A 20210-nucleotide genomic window follows, 5' to 3' on the forward strand; every position below is an offset into this window, starting at 1 on the left:
TTTTTTTTTTTTTTTTTTTTTTTCAGATTACACCAAGAAATAGCTATTACTTCCACTACTGGAGGAAGAAGGAGACTTACATGAAGAGACTATTCCTCTTTGTCAGGGGAACATACATGATCACAAAACTTGCTGTCTACTGAGGAACAGTGAATACAGGCTTCTAAGTAGAGAAGCAAAAAATGAAGCCCTAGATCCACAAACTGCACACACGAATACAGAAGTTACACCTACTCTATGTTTGAAATTGATTTCTACATATCAAAGCTCAGCATCCATATTAAAAAACATATAAACTAAAAGGCACCTGGTAAAAGTGAGTGAGTATTCGCAGCTGTGAGCACATTTTGGGTATTGAGTCTTGAAATTCTTTCATCCTCTTGCTCTCTTCTTCATCTTCTGATGCAGTTACACCCCACTTGCCCTACACAGAGACCAAATGAGTTAAGAGGTCAAGCGTCACACGATGAAAGTTGCTAATTGGGCCACCCTTCTGCCCGGCTAAACTACCATGTTTATACAAACCAACCATTGCCATAGAAAGCCAAACACGGAGCCTCTAGTGTTGAAACTATCGGTCCCCTTGGTGGTTGTAGAGCACATGAAAGAAATCTGAGTTAGCAAAGCAGGCAAGTCTCACACGAGCACTGCATGTCCCACAGACTGACAGTAGGGAGGTAGGCATGGAGCTATGGCATTTTTTGCAAAAGGGTTCAGAATATTAAAGCCTCTTCCATTTCCTTCACATGAAACAGACCTAAATTTCTCATCCTCCAAAGCCCACTGCAGAATCTATTCACCTAGAAGTTTTGGGCAAGACAGAAATGAAAAACACCATTCAGCAGTTTTGTTTTAATTCACTAGCTACTGCTGATGACTTTTACATTTGTTCCTACATTTTTCATTTTTGCTGTACCTCTACATGATATCTAAAATCCTCCGTATATCAAAAGACAAGTATATCTGCCTCAATTAATTTTCATGTTCTAGCAACATCCTTGCTGTACCTCAAGCTCACGCTGTTTTTTCCTCTCTTCAAATTGCAATCTCAGCTGCAGCTCCTCCAAAGCAGCTCTGTACATTGCATCTTGGGCATTCTGGAGCTCAATGATCTGATCAAAAACAGCTCGAAGCTGGTTGAGAAGTACCTGTGAGACATTTAAGCAACAAAACAATGAGCGAGTTGTATGGCAAAAGAGTTTTAAGTTACTACCACTCTTCAGAACGTGAGTAAATTAAATCTTTTTAATATCCACAGCTGGAGAGACTGTTTTGCAAAGCCCTAAGTCATGATCACACAGCTTCTTAGGACCAAAAGCAACTGGCCCACATTGTAACAAGCTTTATAATTAGCATCTGTCACTGTGTGTGGGGAGTACGAACGGAGCCTATCACAATAAGGTTTATATCAGAGAAAGAAAAATTACTTTTCCCCTTGCTCCTACAACATAAGAGAAGATGGTTCCTAACGCATAAGCCAAGATCACAAAGCTACAATTTAATGCAAAGGAGAAGACTTACCCTGGAATCGCTATCCAGCAAGCACCGAGCTATGATTGTGTCTAGAAAAACTTCATGAGCTGCAATGATGTGATCCAAGTCCTGTGCTTGTTGGACCTTGTTCCAGAGTTCATCCCACGAACATTCAAGCACCTGGAGCAATGATTCAGGATTGGGCTGTTTTGATTTGCTAGATGACAAGCTCTTTGAAACTTAAGACACACAACACATACAGAACATTAAAAGTACTTCATTTTTAAGCAACTAATTGGGTGGATAGAGTATACCTCAAATGTAATGTAATACTGCATTTGATGAATGAAATGGACCATTTCTGATGCCAGAACGTGACACTGATGCAGCACCCCAGAAAGCTCTGTAAAAAATCCAAAGAGATGGCATGTTAAAGACCGCAAGGACAGGCACAGCCATCAAACCAGCTTGGTAAACTTTTTCTACCAAATTGAACACTTCATAAAACAGCCACTAGTCTTGGATGGTAGCAGCAATACTGGCTGGCAACAGATGAGCAAAGAACATTGCACAATTAACCCCTAGAAAATGTGAGCCAAAGATGATGCCGACTTTGTGCTCAGACAGTGCTGGAAACTTGCTGAGTATCACAAGTGAAAAGACCCTCTCAGTCCCAAGAGACCAAAATACAGTAAACGTCCCACGTGTTCTTCTGGTTGAAAATCTGAGGCCACAGATTTACAGTTGCTTCTGAGGCCTCTCTTACCATTAGCCTTCAAACCACAGACAGCATATTTTGCATTACTTTGCTACACTGAGATCAAAAGAGAGGGTGGCTGTGACAGGAGTAGGGAATTTGTGGCTCATGTGGTCCAGGCTCAATTCCCTGATCCACCAGAGATCCACAGGTAAGTCACTAATGGCCTTAGCTGCTCACCTGTAAGAGGTGGTCTCTGTTGCAGAAGGGTATTATCAAGATTACCATCAACTGCAAAAATTCTCTGGAACGAAGATACTCAGCCTTGTGGAATCAGGCAGATATCCAGACAGAGGAAGTAATTTCTAAAAAGCTGCCAAAATAATTTGCCGCTGCAGACAAGCTATGAGACTACTACAAAAGGAATTCTACATTTTCGTATCTTGGGATGTTACAGAACCATCCAGTGATCTGAAAGATATTACAAGCTACTCTGTTCTTCATTTCTTATGCCTTTGCAGGAAGACTATCCCTAACACATTATGTTGCATCTACTTTAAATAGGATCAATGAAAAAAACCTCCAGGGTTGGCTAAACAACAGAAATTCCTCAACATTGGTGAGTTGGATACATCTGTGTTTCTTCTTCAAGTTACTGATAGGAAAAAAGCGAGCTTGACACTACTGTCTAGAAGTACTCCTTTAAAGCATTAAAATCCCTGGCTGTTAAGAATTTTTGGGAATTGTGAATAAAGCTATCCTTGAAAGTCAGGGCTACCTCTTTGTGGTTAAAAAACAAAAGACCCTGCAGCTGCTTCCTCCTATCAGTTACTGTCTTCCATTTGGTGCTCTGTGACTGGACTGTACTGCTTTGGAGGGAGAGAGAGAAAATAAAAGCAAGTTCTACTGCTTCTTCATAAATCAGTGCTGGGGTGGACTCTCCGTGTATTTCAGAAAAAATTCTACTCGCAGCTTCCAATTTAGACATGCCAATGAGCAAGGAAGACTCCTGTCCCTTCAGGCAGAAGGCAGTACAGGTCTTTGTAAACACACTCTCCTTTGTCAGAGGCACAAACTGAGAAATACAACACTCGGCTCCTTCTGCCAACAATAGCTATAAGAGCTTGGCCAGCATTTTAAATGTCTGCATTACTTAAAACATAGCCAAACCTAAAGGCAACAAGCAACTGAGCTTTTACTTACAGAAGATTGTTCCGTGGCAAAGCCCCAGAAAGGCCTCCCAAGGAAGGGGGGGGGGGGGGGGGGCGGGGAAGGAAGAAAAAGCAAGCTTCCTTCTGAGAGCAAGAGAACAAACAAAACCCTAGCAATGGGAGACAGCTCTAGCCTGAAGACCCTCAGGGTGATGAGAATAAAATCTGTTAACTGTACACTAGTCTCAAAGGGAACAGAAAGCAAGAACGCAATAGACCACTGGTTTTGAGTCAAACAAGCACTTATTTGGGACACGGAAATGACAGTAAACTAAACTATCTCACAGAAACAGAAAGGAAGCCTAGTCATCCCATACAGTTCCAGAGATCAGCCTTGTGCATTGGAGCAGACTTTACAAGACTTTGTTTCCCAGCGACCTTCTGAGGCCAAGGTGTCCACTACCGCCCACCCACCAGTTTCTAATTATAAAAACATAAATATATCTTTGTAAATATTACTATGTCACAAAAAAGCATAACCCTTAATAGCTATTTTTTACTGAGAGAAATGTAGCTAAGTAAAAAAAGTCATGATTGAGCCAGTAGAGATGCTCACAAATATGACTATATTCTCAGCTGAGAAGTAGGATCAAAAAATCCCAGTCCATTAAACATACACCAGAGCCACTACACCGGACAGCTTTCCTATTTCTTCTCAAACATCTGTTTCTCTTATCTTTACCTCTTCTGTTCTTAGCTAAACAAAAGCACAGGGAATGAGTGAAGGTAAAACTAGTAAATTCAGAAGCGTGCATGTGTGAGACTTACTACTTCCAGCACAAGAAAGAGGGAGTCAGAGTCTACAGATAGGAAGGCATCAACAAAGATGAGTAAAAGGGGATGGAAGAGTCTTTCCAGAGACAGGGGATGTTCCATTTGCTCACTGCTACAAAAACTCACTATCAAGGATTAAGTAAAACAACAAACAGGAAACTTCCATTTACAACAATGTTGTTTTATCTTCATCATCATCTACCATTAAACACTCAGTCAAGAAGAACAACAAAATACAAAACTCATCTGTCCCAACAGACTTTTTTCCTCCCACTTAACATACAGTTTAAAATAAGATGCAATCATCTAAATCCAGTTTACAAGTACGTCATCCATTTGGGCCTCTCTCACCTGGTATACTTTTCAGAAGCTTTGCATTGCACATGTGCCCCTTCCATATATCAGTAAGAATATACTCCATTCGCTTTGCCCTCCAAAGGAAATTAAATACTCTTAGGTAGTGGCTCATGCACTCACGGGTAAATACCTACAAAACAAACAAAATATCAGCACAAATTTAATAGACATACCACGTGTTCCAAAGGACCAAGAACCTCTTCACAGTCCATCTATTCTGACCCATGCAGTTTATTGGTAAATATTGTCTAAACAAAATCCCCGGAAACCCCAGAGCTTTTGGGAAGATCCTCCCTCAAGGGCTGAACTAAGTCACCTAACATTCAAGTAGGCACAGGGCACTGCTAAGGGCAGAGCTATAGCACCTGCTCTGGTCCAGAGTGCACTTCAGCAGCACCGTCATTTTATTTTTTGCATTTTAACACTAAAAAGATTCCCACATAGTCAATTTTTCCACATCATATCCTTGAGAAGACTGAAGACAATGGAGTAGAAATGCATTGCAGCTTATATGCTTCTGTACACGAGTCCTCCACATAGGCATCTCTTCTGCATTTTAAAAAAGTTAAATAAAAAGGTTGTTTTGTTTTCTTGTTTGTGGGGGTTTTTTTGGAATCCTGCTCTGATGCTTTTGCCAGTTCCAATTCATTGTAGGCTGAGAAAGTAGAACTGTATTTGTTGTCCTACCAACATGCCAATTGAAAAAGCTTGGACCCACATGCTAGGAGGCAATCATTTCTTGGGAGGTTTTGAGCACTTCCAGTCCCGTATGGGAGGAAGTGTAAGGAGGGGTGAACAAGACAAAGCCTAAACATTTTGCTCTTTTCAAACTACATATGTACATGAAAATTCCTTCTGCTGGTCAGACTCACATTTAGATGTCCTGTTTAAAAAAAAAAATTCTTTACAAGTTCTTTATAAGGCTAAATGCAGTCTGATCAATAGTGCAGCTATTTTCTCAGTACTTCTAATGAACGCTACCTATCAAATTTAATTTAGATAGTACAAATAGGTTCTCCTCAAATACATTCTTCAGTTCCTTGCAAATTATCCCAAATTAGCAGCTACAGCCCAGTCATAACAGAAGAAGAGGAGCACTCCATTTATTAAGTACTCACTAAAAATCTCTGCTGGAACAAATGAATTACTGATTTTCAGTAATGATTGTTTTAAATGTAGCTTTTTAGCACTCACAGTTAATTTATACGAATTGAAATTTTGGCTCAACTATTTATACAGTGGGTGCATCCCACATGCAAAAAAAAAAAAGTCTCTCTGATCTTACATGGTTATTTCAATTAAAAAAAAAGTTTAGCAACTCAGTTCAATATCTGAGACATGGTCACAGCCAGCAGTATATGACATTACCGTTGCTATTGGCCCATCAACATGATAGTCCAAGCTGAAGACATCCCATCCAGTGTCCCCAGGAGACACCTGTATTAAAAAGATATGCTACTTTCAGTGTATAACCAGAGCATATTAGTGCTGAAGAGCAACTCTTGCTTACTCTTCCATTCTCCACAGCCTATGAATAAACAAGCATCCACATCTATACAGGATACAGGAGTTCCTTGTCAAAAGTAGTAGATTAAGCAAAAATGAACTGAAGTTTGACACAAGGGTGGGATTCATCTCACCCAAATGTTGATGTTTGTAATGTCAATGTTCTTCCCTTGGAGCTACTATGGGAAATGAAGGGAAGGAAAAACTTAGGCAGGACCCATCCTAAGGTATAGACTTATTTCAGAGGCTACAGTACATCAGTTAACTCCCACCTCTGGGACTGGAGCTTTCTCATTAAGTCAAGTTTCTTACAAGAGATCTCCTTCATGAAACGCACTTTCATTGCTTCACTCATTGTGACTAGGCGGCAAAGACACCACCCCCCAGATTCTTGTAGGAGCAACAGCAGTAGGAGCTGTTTGCAGAACCTCAAATCAGGGCCACCAGCATCAATTACTGTTAGACCCCAAATACTCAACTTCGTATTGTCAATGAAACGGCTGTAAACCCACAGCTTGAAATACAAATAGACAATAGGCAGGAAACGGGAAAAGAAGAGAAGACTCATTAAATGAGGTTTACATAATTCAAAGTAGACTTCAATGGAAAGCAGGGGGGAAATTTATTTACTATATACACATATGAAAATTTTGTTTCCTATAGATGTCTGCATGTATACACACATAAAAAAAAGGTATGTTTCAGGTCAGAATCACTATGATGCAACAGACCTCCAGAAGTCGAACATCCAGTCGTTTGAGAATCTCAGGATTATCAAACTGGGCATTAGTTGCCCTCACCGCTGTTTCAAGGATTCCAGTTAGATTATGCTGATATAAGGTTGTAGCTGGTCGTGCAAGCTCTGGCCTGGTAGTTATGAGACAAACAGTCATGGCATATTACTGAAATATTCTGCAGCAGCAATTTGGTAGTAACTGCAGCACACAGTGAAACACTTTTCTGACAGACTTTCAAAACCTGTTGTATTACCCTTTCAGTCTTAACCACGCAAAAAATCAATGAGCAGAATATGAGCAGTGTTTGTCTATTCATATGCAGCTATACACCTGAACATCAGCATGAGGAGTAACTTCATCCTCATTTAATACCAGTAATTTGAAATTAACAGGATTGCTAGCATAACTATTCTGTAATTTGAGTTGCATTCATATCTAAAATGAGGCAGATTACATCATTAACAATCAAACCAATAATTTCATTTCAGTTTTGAGAGATTTACTGATAGCCATCTCTTGGGCTTAGGAGTGCTGGCAGAAGCACGCAAACCCACTCCTTCTATGTAACTTAAACTTTCCAAAGAGTTGCAACATGCAAGTAACAAGCACCTTGCACTACTCCCCTCCCCCATGATCAGTACTGGAAAGCCCCTCATTGCTTCTGCCTCAAATGTAATACTGACTCCACAAACCAACCTTACTCTGCTTCACACTAATTTTCACTTAAAAAAGCACGGTCATGTACAAATCTTCACCAGACAATGTTGATTTTGCTTTACAAACAAGTTAATGTAATCTCTATTACAAAGCCTGCCTTCTAGACTAAAGGAAAGCTTTGTGAAGGATATTTTTGGTATACTAAGTTTCATCAGTAGCACCAGCATGTAAAAGCGGTGAGCTTGCAAACACACTTTAAGAACTGAAACTGATAGTTGTGGGTGCACCTGAGTGCTTAAAACAGAGGCTGGTGAGGCATCAATTAAATTTTTAAAAATGCATTGAGGGGTTTTGACACAATGTTTTGGACCAAACACCTCCAAAATAGAGAAGCCTAACATTCACAGCAATGCTAACTAGTGGCATCAAGAGCAACAGAACTTTTCTGCTTAAACTTGCTGACAGGAGCGAGAGAAGTGCTAACATCCTCAAGGCTGTCACAGGGTCAAGCGCAAGGGTATCTGTATTAGTGCAACTTTTCAAGACGTGAAACGGTACTGTATATACTTCCTACCAAAGAGGAAGAACAAAGTTTAAGCCTCAGGGTCAAAGAAATTAAACCCAAAACAGAGTTTAAAAGTTGTTCAATTAAACCTTTGAGTAATAAGATACCTAAAGGGTCCTTTTCCAAAAGCGAAACAGTTTCTGTGCTGATAATGCACATCTGCAAGCATCAGAAATGCAACATAATCACCCTTCCTACTCTCTTACTTGAGCAAGTCCATTAAATGCCTGATGAAGTCTCCTTGACCAAGTAGTAAGTAGCGCCTCATGGCCTGCATGTGTTCCAGTAAATTGTACTTCTTATTGAGAACATCCAGCAGGTATTTGCTGGTCTCAAAATAAGCTGCATCGATTTTCTCTTGAAATGCATTTTCCAAATCTGTGAACAAATCAGCAGCTAAAAACAAAAAAAAAGGGGGGTTAAAATTAAATTAGTATTTTTCCAAAACTGAGGCAAACAAGCTTTGGAATTGAAACATACAAGTAGAGAAATTGCTATTTATTCTGATCTACTATATTATACATTTGGCATAGCCAAAGTGAAAGCAAGTCTAAAGCAGTCCATACTTCAACATTATTACTTTTAATCTCTGCCCAGCTTGTACTTTCCAACAAGAGCTAATATTATTTCATCACTTTTACACAGAAAGTGGTTTAGTTTTTTTTTACCTTGCTGAAATACTGCAATTTACAGAATCAAATAATTTAAGGAGATCTAAAAGCTCAGAGTTAAGGAAAAGCTTTGTTGGGGGGGGGATCTAAATCACAAGTCACTGCTGGGGGCGGGGGGTGGAAGGAATCGAAGAATCAGTCAGAACATTCAACAGAAAAGAGTTCCCACATACAAGTCAGAATGAGAGAGGAAGGAATATGCTTGCATTATCTGGGGGACAGCCAGCAACCTGACGTTTTTTTCTCCACCGTTAATGCATGGCAACTTGGGGGCAGAAAGTAGGACACTGCCCTTTAGTAGGAAGCATATGTCACTCTTTTCTACAACTACAAGCTTATTAAGAAAGGGACTGCAATAAGGCTGTTACGAGATGGCAAGAAGTGCGGCCTCTTCAGGCAAGACGGAGCAAAACTCCAAATACTGACTGCCAACTACCGTAAGATTCAGACCTTCCTCATCATTAAAGGATATACTCCCACTTTCAACAATTTTTAATTACACAACTATTGCTTTAAAGGTAAAAAATGAAGATCCAGGTACCAAATTGGTGTAAGACAGTGCACTGCCTGCTCCAGGATTAGTTTCAACCTGTACTGCAGACAGGAAAAATTAAAACCAAGTTTCATGTTGTTCTGATGAGATTCAGTCTCAATTAATAAAATGCTTTAAATCGAAGAAATAAACAGTGGTTCTAATAAAGAAGTCACTCTTTAATGAAGGAAACCTCACAATGTCTGGTTCAATGACATTCCCTGAGGTTTCCAAACTCTTATTCAGTAACCTGTGAAGCTCTCCGTAAGACACCAAAAGTGCAAGCATATTCAGAGATGTCAAAGAGATGACACTTGTATAGTATGTTGCTGTGCTCAAAATCCCTACACTAGGAGAATACTACTTAGTCAAGTAACACGCATCAAGCTTAGGAGATGCGAGAATTAATACAGCCTGTAGTAAGGAATCCTCAAAGTGCCCTTTCCAGTCTCCTGGTTTGCTAACCAGGAGATACAGCTCACCAAGGTCTCTGCTCACTCTGGTCAAGGCAGAGATCTCGTGTGATCTGACAAAGCAATTCTTGCATTGCACAGGTAAGGAAGCACGCAGCACTGTTCCCACTGCTGGGAAAAAGGGACAAACATCAGTTCGTGCAAATGCATTTGTCTCACTGGTACAGGGCAACAGGGCAGTGAGAATGTCCAATCAATTCTGACTTTCATCTAGTCTTTCCCCATCGGTGAATCCTGTCCTCTTAACTGCTGTCTTCAAAAGATGGGTTCAAGTGTGGCTGCTTGCATGCGTAGTGGTACCAGCCATCTGATCTGCCACATGGCTTCACTGCTGGCTTTAGTGGAAGAAGGAAGAACTTCCAGAAAGGGAAAAAAGCTAAAAGAGGAGTTTCACATACAGAACACAGTAAGTTACAACACCCCAATGATCTGTTCCTGCAAGCGTCTTTTCACAAGATGGTGTGAGCCTAATGGGCAAAGCAAAAGAGGCAACAAGCCAACCTAAAAAGAGTTATGGGCTAATACCTTCAGCAACTGGACACAGAGGTTGGTCCTAGGACTGGCTCAAGGCACAGGCAAAACCAACAGGCAGCAGGCAATTGCCTAGTTTGCCTATGGCAAGCCTACCAAGTCACACATGCTGGTCCTGCCTCCACTCAAGTAGGGGTGAGCACGTGTAAGGCAGTACCTATGGCTGAGGACACATGGACCAGTCTCAACTTCTTCTTATCCCAAGCAGAAAAAAAGCCTTTCCCCTCTCCTTAGTACTGCCACTTGCCTTGAGGGAAGTGACCTGGCCACAGGCCTTCATCTCTGAGACTGGAAAATTCAAGTTTACATGTGTAGCTGTAACGCACCATCTCTGCATACATGCACACCAGCATAGGCAATGCACCATCCCTGTTTGACATGCCAAACTACTAAAAAGGTTGCTTACATCAACAAACAAGAGACCTAGGCACAAGTTTTTAAAGCTGTGCAAAATTATCTCAGGACACTGTGAAAAGCCAGACATGGGTCAAGAAAGGATCAGACAAAAAGCACTGACAGGTCCATGAGTTGCTATTGAACGTAGTGGTCTCATGTCATTCCTGGTTCAGAGGTTCCTAAACTGTGGGCAGCTAGAGGTTGGAGCTGGGATCACTTTATCTGCCTTTTTTACTGTCCTTCTTCCCCAAGTGCCTGCTACAATCCCCTGTCAGGCAAGATGAGCAACTTCTACACTGTTCTTCATCTCTGACTTCCTGTTTTAATATATGTTCAGACAGTTTTTTACATCATGATTACTTCAGCATCAAAAGGAAAGTGGGGAAACACGAGAGTTAAGGTTCCAAAGCAAATTAAAGAAGTAAAAAATACAGCCAAACCCATGAAACATTCAGATTTAAAATGAGAAAAAGCATCCAGAATTCAGGCTGGCATCCTAGTTTTCCATCATCTTATTATAAGTAATTATCTGAAAGGACTCTCAGGATATTGTCAGATGGCATAAACAAGGACAGGATGCATTTCCAACATCACTGACACAAAATGTACTTTCTGGATTGAATAGGTAAAATGTCCTAAATACAAATGCAGTTTTGTGGAGAATTAAGGCAGTGCAATACTATGAGGTATTTAGGCTACAGACCATAAGCTCAGCATGCCTTCAGCACACTACAGATATAGTGGATAACATCCATTTCTAAAATCACAATTCTGTCTGAAATGGGTATTCTCAGCACTTAAGATAATGTACTTGCTTTGAAGTCCTCGTTCCATACATAATAGGGAACTTATATTTGTGGAGGTCTTCCATTCAATCAAGGAGAGAGAAACAAGTGCAAATTAAAAAAAATATTGGAAAAGCATGGCCATAAACGCTGTGTAAAGTGGTGAAAGTAGTATAGCCAAAGAATGTTTTTGCCTTTTTCAGGAGTAGCTGGCAAGGTGATGGTTCAAATGCATTTACAGCCCTTATTCACTTAACCTTGACCCCTCTCTGCACTTTAAGCGCATCTTTGACTGGGCAAGCACTGCGCATGGTACAAAAATCACATTATTAGGTGAAATATTCTTGCAGACATGAATTGGATTTTATTATTAGAACATCTTTCATGGAGGTACTCATGCTAAAAGTCCATGCTGTGAAGAGTTAATATAAAAACTAATCCAAGGTTAATCTGGAGGGTAAAAAAAAAAAAAAAAAAAAAGCAGGACGCAGGACCTTCTGCATCTGCCTACGTTTACAGTCCTAAATGTATTTTACTTCCAGATAGCCTCAGGGTAAAGAGTAATTCACATTTAAAGTGTAATATTTAACTCAACAAATATCCTTAAAGACCGTTAATCTGGTAAAAAAAAAAAAAAAAAAGACAATCCCACAAAACCAAGCTTCAAACTTACATATACTAAAGTCATATTTGAGTACAGGAATAACAGAAAAGATATTGTACAAGATGTCAAAAAGTGCAAAGAAGGATGTTCTTAGAAAACTAAGAACTGGACAGAAAAACAAATGTTTAGATAATTCTTCTCTTGGTAAAAGCTGGATATAGTAGTACGACATCATTACACTTTCCCACAAAACCAAGCTTCAAACTTACATATACTAAAGTCATATTTGAGTACAGGAATAACAGAAAAGATATTGTACAAGATGTCAAAAAGTGCAAAGAAGGATGTTCTTAGAAAACTAAGAACTGGACAGAAAAACAAATGTTTAGATAATTCTTCTCTTGGTAAAAGCTGGATATAGTAGTACGACATCATTACACTTCTAGAAACTATGTACAAAATAGCATGAGAGCAATTATACCAGTGATCTGCATCTTAACAATTAGACTCTCTTTGGTATATTAAACGAGTTCTAAAAAGAAGTTACAGTAGTAAAATATCACCTTCACCAGAAGAAAGCAAGTTGTCCTTTCTCCCAGATGTAGCAACATCCTATGCATTACCTTACCTTCTTTGCTTAGTATTTACACATAAAGTCTCCTTGTCATGATGAAAGATAGCAAATAAACATCTAAAACAATGTTAACTTCATTGCAAAGAATATGCCACCAAAGAATAACTGCAAATGGTATATAAGTTTGCATTCATTAGAACTAAAATCTCTTCTAAGTAGAAAGAAATAACCTGAAGGAATTCTGATAGTTAAGTTTTGGTTTAACATTGAACAGCAGGCAACCCCAACTTCAAGTAATCTTCAAAAAGAATTTTACAAACCTCCCGCATACTCAGTTTTCTTTGGACGTATTATAGCGGCAGAGTGCATTTACAGAAAGGCTTCTGTCCTGACTGTTTTTACTGCTCATTCTCTTATTTACAACTAATGGATTATTTATTATTTTTTAACCACAGAATTAATTATTATTATGGAATCGTATGATGAATTATATTTGATGAGAAGTCACAAGTACTAAATTCTTACTGCAGCACTCAAGAATATCCCTGCCCCCACCCCAGCCCTCTCAACAAAAGTCAGCTGAAGACAGACTGATTTCTGAATGGTTTAATTCAGAAATCCAGTACATTAACAACCACCCAGCAAATCTATCAAATTAAGAAAAGAAAATTACACATATGCATCTTCATACATCTTTTGGAAAATGCGTTTCCATTAAAACACCTGTACTTTAGGGCAGATGGGACTTTTGTACTCCTTTCCACCCCACTATCCAAAATGCCAGTTTACAGTCTAAACCACATATTGATTGTACAGAGCTCAGTTCAAAGGGAAGAAGCTGACTAACACTGATACTTTACCATCTTTCGAAGACTCTGCAGATTTTGCCACAGCAATCATCTTTGTGGATGGAGTTTGATCATGACAAACTTGATGCAAGAAGTTTATGGATTTTCCTATTAGGAGGACCTGAACAAAAAAGGATTTTTTTTTTTTTAAAGTGATTTGCATATAAGAAAAAAAAAACCCAACAACCACCACTAAACAAAAATAGCCACCCACAACCACCAGGACAGTAGTGTTTTTTGGTATCTTCCTGTGCTCTCAGGTTCACAATCCCAACCACAGCAATCCAGAACTTCAATGCTAACACAAAAAGGTTTTAAACATAAACTTCTTTTCCCCCCCTTGAGATCTCCTTAAACAAAGTTTATCAGTTAGAGAATGGAAAGGAGAAACAGTCTTATAGTCTTCCTCAGCAAACAATCCCAAAACTCTTTAGACAATTATTTATTGTTAAATTTGGTCTCCATTTTCTTAATGGAAATCTAAACAGCAGCATAGGGCAAACAAATAATCAGAAGATTAACTCTTGAATTCATACCTTTTTTGATTGCTCCATTGTAATAAAAGAAGGGATCATTGATTTCCTCAAAGTGTATTTGTCATGCCACAGACGATCAGTTTTAACTGTAGGATCTGAAGCTACAAAAAACTGTAGATTGAAACAAATATTAAAAACAAAAGGTGAATGTAAACTCTCTCCCCTAGTGTTTCATTTCTGTATTCAGAAAACTGTAGAAATATTCTGAGTTGTTCTTTTAACTAAAAAAGCAAAAATAAATCTTTTTCATAGCTAACATGCAGAGTAGTCCTGGCAATTAATACGTAAATTGTATGTTGACCAATATGAACTCTGAAGAAAAAAGTTAAAGAACGGCTTATGTAATTTAACCTCCTCTGTACGTTATGAAACCTGGACTACCTCAGGGTAATGCGTACTATCTGTAAAACATCCACTATGAAATACAGAAGCGTATAGCATTTTCTGGCCATTAGTTATACAGTTAGGGTAGGAGATAAAGTTCAGAATATAAGTATAATATGCTTTTATTTTACTGGTTCTATTTTTACTCAAGCCCCTTTGGATTTCCTCCTATTTTAACAGATGCAGAATTGCAGAAAAAAACCCAAACCCAAACCCAAGAAATTCTGCGACTGAACTGAGCAAATGCCAAGGTCTCTCAACCCCATGCAAGAGAAACTAAAACTACATGATTAGTTTTGTTAAAATGACTTGTGGATGGATTCTGTCCTCATCCTGTCAAACAAGTTACCCATTTTTTGGACAAGAACTTTTTTCACTGCCTCCAAATACCATTTCCACCAAGAATAGCCAATTGTCTTTGTTCAAAAACTGTGTTTGTGGTATGAAAATTGTAGCTTTCAGTATACCACATCCAATAGTGTTTTTCAGTATTAAGGACAGTCTTACAGCACACACGTAAATTTTTAAACAAAGAGTTGAATGCTAATGAATGATATAAAAACCAAAAAAGACACCACCTTACATGTCTGAGGAGTAGCTAGAAAAAAAGTAAAGTCTATTTTACACTTCTAGCCATAAAGATTCCTAATGCTGACCTTAAAGATCAGATGTGGGTGATATTTGTACTCATTTTAATTTTGGCCCAGATGGACAGTTTCAGAAATCAGACAGCATATTTCACACTCAAGTAAAGTTACTCAGATATGTCTCAGAAGTGCTCAATTCATTTTTAAAAAGATTCTTTGGCTTCTTGGAACCAAAAAATATCACTAACAAGACCGTACTGATTGGAGACAGGAAAAAGAGTTGGGAGAGCTTAAAAAGGCATAAAAATGTTTCTAAGAAGAAAAGGGACAGTTACTAGAACTTGCTGTTACAGAAGTCAGAACAAGTAACTCTGTAGAGTTTCTAGAGGAACTCTGGAACCATAAACCTCTTCTACCCAATTTGACAAACCAAAGTTATTTATGAAGCTGAGGATAACCGTAGGTAGTCAGAGTAGAATATTCTGAACTTTATTCCCAATACAAGGCTTGCATTCTAAACAGTTACAGAGAACTCTGCATACATTACTATTGTTACACTAAGCAAGAAAAGATAGAGAGATGACTTTGTCTCTCTTCAGAAGCAAGCATCTATTGTTAGTCCACCATTCTGCCTCTACTAAACAGACCCAGGATATGATTCATTGGAGACGATGTACTGCCTCATTGCAACCTCCAGACATCACACTGACTGAATCCATGAAAAGAGTCACATTTCATGTTGTTATTGTATATATTACTTACTCGTATGTTATACGTTTCCATCACAGTCTACTTTTCAAATTCTCCTCTAAGCTTCCCACAGATTATACTCCCACAAAGCAAACAAACAGAGGTAAAATATTTATTGTATCACATACATTACCTCATGGTATGTATCCTCCAGCTCTCCATCATAAATCCAGCGATAAAGGAAATTCAGTACAGGATGCGATACTAGGCCAAGAATGTGCTGAACCAGAGATCTCATGTAGGGATCTCCTGTTTTAGTATAGGCATGAACTGCTGAGGCTAGTTCACCACCTTTTCTCCCTGTAAGATCACAGGGGAGAGAAACAGAAATGTATGAAGGAAAAATATATACACCACACTTAAATTCAGCAGCCATTGATTTTAGCTACTCATATGTCACCCAGATCTTGCTGAACAGCAATTCTAAAATGTACCAAAAGTACATTTTTTATGTTGACGGGGAATTCCTAGGTTTTAAGGCATAAATCACTAATCTCACTGAAGCATTAAGCACAGTTCTCTGACGCTGTATTCTGTCTACTTTGTGGTAGCTTGGAGGAATGCAAATTTCAAGGCATCAGATCACACACAAAGGTTGACTTTATGCTTCTTTTCTTCATCACCGCCCCCACCAGAATAGCATTAAAGAAGCCTTAGTATGTTTTCCTTCTCTCCTGTACTTGACTCTCTCTCAGATGTTTTGTGTGCATACATACACACAAACACATCTTTTCTGGTTCTTGGTTATAGTTCCCCCCATAGCTCCTTTAGGCAATATCTCCTGTCTTCTTGCAATTGAAAGGTAAGAGACTGTCCAAAAAAAAAAAAATAGAACTAGTACTTGTTTTGCTGTTATGCTGAACAGCTTAAAGGTTCCTTGCAGCACAGGCTGTAGCATTCAAAGTTTTCATGAATGTCTTAAAAGTAAAGCCCACTTTTTTTTTTCAAAATTGTTACTAATTCTGATAATCAAGGTAAAACAGGTGTTGCAAGCTTTTTTGGTTAAGATGCTCTTTCCAAAGGGCCACAATCTCCATTTATTATCAAAGACAGCAAAGCTGAAGCACCCTTAGGGAGAAGCATAGCCTATGGGTCAGTTACTGGCCAAAGTTTTGGTCAACTCCAACACCACCCCTCAGCATTTTCTTGTGGATTGCCAACACAGCCACATACTATTTGCAGATTTGTTAAGTTTTGTTGTTTCACATGAATATGCAGACAAGTTGCAAATGACTCCTATATGCCATCATACATAGAGGAATAGCATAATATACATAATGAAGAGACTAAGCCAACCATTTCATAGTGTATTAGTGGGTTTTTTCACAGTATAACATTCTCTGAAAGATGACTAAAATTGAATAATTGAAAACAGCATGAAAAGTGTGTGCTTAAAATTTGAAGGATTTCTCAAGCATGTTCCAGTTTTAAAAAAAAGCAAAAAATAATATCAAAACAGCACTATAATTCATCAGGTTTTTGCTTAAACTAAAAGAGAGAGAATCCTCTGGAATAGCTACTTAAAATTTTCTAAAAAAATGTAACAGTAATATTATTGATATCCACCTTTGGCATGCACAACCACTCAAAGTTACATAACTTCCCCATAAATATTAAATTAATGTTAAACAGACCTTGACAGTGGTCAACAAGTGCTGCAAGGGTCTTCAACCTTATTTTAGGATCATATGTCCAGACTAGAAGACGGCGAAGTGTTAAACTGCTTTCAAGTCCCAAATTCACACCCTGATCATCTTCCAATTGCAACTGATCAAATTAGAAACAGAAAGACATATCAAGGAACAAAACTGGCAAAACTGAAGCAGAACTGATGTTTCATAGTTTTTGTTCTGAAGTTAGCTTTTTACTAATACACTTGAAATACCCAGTATTATATGTTCTTTCATGAAATCATTGCGCCAAAATCCGAGAGCCACACACGTGCAAACAGAGAATCAAGCGCAGGTGAAAGGACAGAGACAAGTAGAAGTGCAGTAGGGCATACAGAGCACAAAGGCCAAGAAAGTTAAAGAAAGCAAGGTGATAGATAGTTAGTCACAAAAGGAGGGAAGAGCAAAGGAAAAGAGAGCAGAGATCCTGAAAGACAGCAAACACTGGCCAAAGAGATGCTCAGAAAAGAGTAAAGAAAAACATCTAAAGGAAAGGAAGGGTGTAGGAGGTAAAATTTTTACCATAGCACAGCCAGCTTATTTTAGTTCAACATGGGACAAATTCTGTTCAATGTCTCCAGAAGCCATCAGAACTTAACTTAGGTACATACCGAGATTAAGGAATTCCTACCATTGAAAAAAAAATTTAAAAGCTATGGTAAGAAAAATCTGTCACAATGTGACTACCATGAATCTTCCAATGCTATGGAAAATGAAAGCCAAATATTTGCATCTGAGATGCAAATGCACATCTCGTACAAGTACAGATGGGGTAAGCAGGACAAGAACACAACCTAAGAATACAGAAGCAAGTTCCCAGAGCAGTCCAAGCAGATAAACTGTTAGAAAAGATGCTCTGTTTCTTCCTGTATGCCACAACCAATCCACTCTGTGCTTCCACATCTAGCACATTCTTTTTTGCCAAATACAATGTATCAGTTAAACTTAAGGCTACTGTCATCCACATTAAGCTCAGTCTCAAAGCCAGTTAAATCCATTAGCTTCTGGATGCTCCTGGGTCCATGGGGGTTTTTTTGTTTGTTTTTTTAAACTCATCTTGGAAAAAGATGGAAATTGGCATGGTAAGAAAGATATATGAGCAAGAACGGCTCTTTGTCTTTAGGGAAGAGATGATACACTTACATCTTCATCATGGAAGCGCATTTTTAAAGGGGCTTACAATGTGAAAACAATCTGCAAGGAAAAGACCTGAAAAGCTTACGGAATAGTACTCAGGACAACTCTTTCAGAGGAAAAAACATGTTTGGGGGAAGCTCTGAAGGCATAATATAAAGTTACACAGAGAAAGACAGCACAGAACCCTTTGATGAGATTCTTGTTATGTATTACTATGCCTGAACTACCAACTGGAACTGCAGCTAACAACTCCTAAGCTGGCAGCCTGTATGATCTCCTGAATACAAGAATGCAGCACGCACTCAATTCCAAGACACAATTTTCTACATGTTTTCAAGCAATTGAAATATTCAGTTTTCTAAAGAAAGTGTTTTTCAAAAAAGTCTATTTTTTCCACCACTTTTTAAAATAAAATTGATAAGTCACCAAGCTCACCTCTGGGATAATCTGGCACAAGTCTTGAGAATGCTGACTTCTTTCTTAAAGATTTCTGCTCCATCAATTATGAACAGAAGAAATGCCTTCCTCTGTCAGAACCCTGGCTAGATGAACTACTGCTCTATCTCCAATAACGACAAAAGGAAGCGCTGAACAAGAAGAGCGTGCAAAGCTGACCCCTCTGCAGTCCGTCCCCCTTAGGCTCCTTGCAGCCCAGCTGCAGCGTTCAGGACATCAGAGGATGCATGCTTGCTCAGCCCTTCTAATAGCAGTTTACAGATCTGCCTTCCATGAATTTGTATAATCCATTTTTCAACCTGTTGGTACTGCCTTTTGCCATGACATCCTAGGGAAACAAATTTTGCAAGTTGGCTACTATTCTCTGTTTTATACCAACCTCCTGCAAATTTCACAGAGTGCCTCCTTTCCTCTCGTAGCCATTCACCAAATTCCACAACTTTGTGTTTTGCTTATCCTTCATTAGTTTGGAAGCCTCATCACAGCCCCCCTGCGCCTTTTCCTCTTCAGCCTCAAGAGACTCAGCCCATCTCCCATCTCCCCTCTCAGCAATTGTCCCATGCTCCTGAGGATTTTAGCTGACTTTCTCCCTCCTTAGTCTCTACCTCCCCAATGTCCGAGAGGCTGCCATCAGGACTGCACACAGTGCTCCAGTGTCACACTGACACCTGCTGCCTTGTTCTCAGTGCCCATCTCCCTGGCACCCAAAATGCACACCAAGTCCAGCAGTGCAGACAGCCACCTGTGAGGACACCAAGGTTTTTCCCAAATTGGGCCTGCTGATGCCAAGTTTGGCACTGAGGAAGCATACATTAGATTAGCTTTCCTCCAGATAAAAAACCTTGTACTTCCCATGCTGGGGCTCCCCAGCACCTATTTGCTCACACACTCTGTTTCATGCTGCTCCTTGTCATGGACAGAGCATCCAGAGTACCAAAGTTAGCAAGGTTTCATTGACAGACTGGGAGATTTCACTCTGCCTTACCTTCTCATCAACATCAACATCAACTAAAATCAGTGCCAGCACCTATCTTTGGTGCTCACTACTGACCCTTCTCCATCCTGCAATGTGACCTTCTGCTTCCCAGCCTTCAAGTTTGTCCTGGTTTTGGCAGGGATAGAGTTAATTTCCTTCCTAGTAGCTGGTACAGTGCTGTGTTTTGGGATTTAGGATGACAACAAAGTTGATAACACACACCGATGTTTTAGTTGTTGCTAAGCAGTGCTTACACTAGTCAAGGACTTTCCAGCTTCCCATGCTCTACCAACTGAGAAGGCTGGAGGGGCACAAGAAGCTGG

The 20210-nt window shown here is 39.3% G+C and overlaps 1 protein-coding gene across 1 annotated transcript in view; it reads right to left on the minus strand.

The window, feature by feature from the left end:
• TUBGCP3 (tubulin gamma complex associated protein 3) overlaps nucleotides 1–20210 on the minus strand; it is a 70478-nt gene that overhangs the window by 4133 nt on the left and 46135 nt on the right. Inside the window, exons 10-21 of the mRNA XM_009276142.1 lie at nucleotides 17283–17415; nucleotides 15782–15948; nucleotides 13928–14038; nucleotides 13404–13512; nucleotides 8184–8373; nucleotides 6750–6885; nucleotides 5881–5949; nucleotides 4507–4642; nucleotides 1788–1876; nucleotides 1522–1653; nucleotides 1008–1148; nucleotides 308–424 (exon numbers count right to left, since the gene is read on the minus strand). Of these exons, the coding sequence (XP_009274417.1) occupies nucleotides 308–424; nucleotides 1008–1148; nucleotides 1522–1653; nucleotides 1788–1876; nucleotides 4507–4642; nucleotides 5881–5949; nucleotides 6750–6885; nucleotides 8184–8373; nucleotides 13404–13512; nucleotides 13928–14038; nucleotides 15782–15948; nucleotides 17283–17415 (1530 nt within the window). The remainder of the gene's footprint in view (nucleotides 1–307; nucleotides 425–1007; nucleotides 1149–1521; nucleotides 1654–1787; nucleotides 1877–4506; nucleotides 4643–5880; nucleotides 5950–6749; nucleotides 6886–8183; nucleotides 8374–13403; nucleotides 13513–13927; nucleotides 14039–15781; nucleotides 15949–17282; nucleotides 17416–20210) is intronic.

The sequence above is a fragment of the Aptenodytes forsteri genome, unplaced genomic scaffold, assembly GCF_000699145.1.
Source record: "Aptenodytes forsteri isolate BGI_AS27 unplaced genomic scaffold, ASM69914v1 Scaffold96, whole genome shotgun sequence".
In the NCBI taxonomy this organism is placed as follows: Eukaryota; Metazoa; Chordata; class Aves; order Sphenisciformes; family Spheniscidae; genus Aptenodytes; species Aptenodytes forsteri.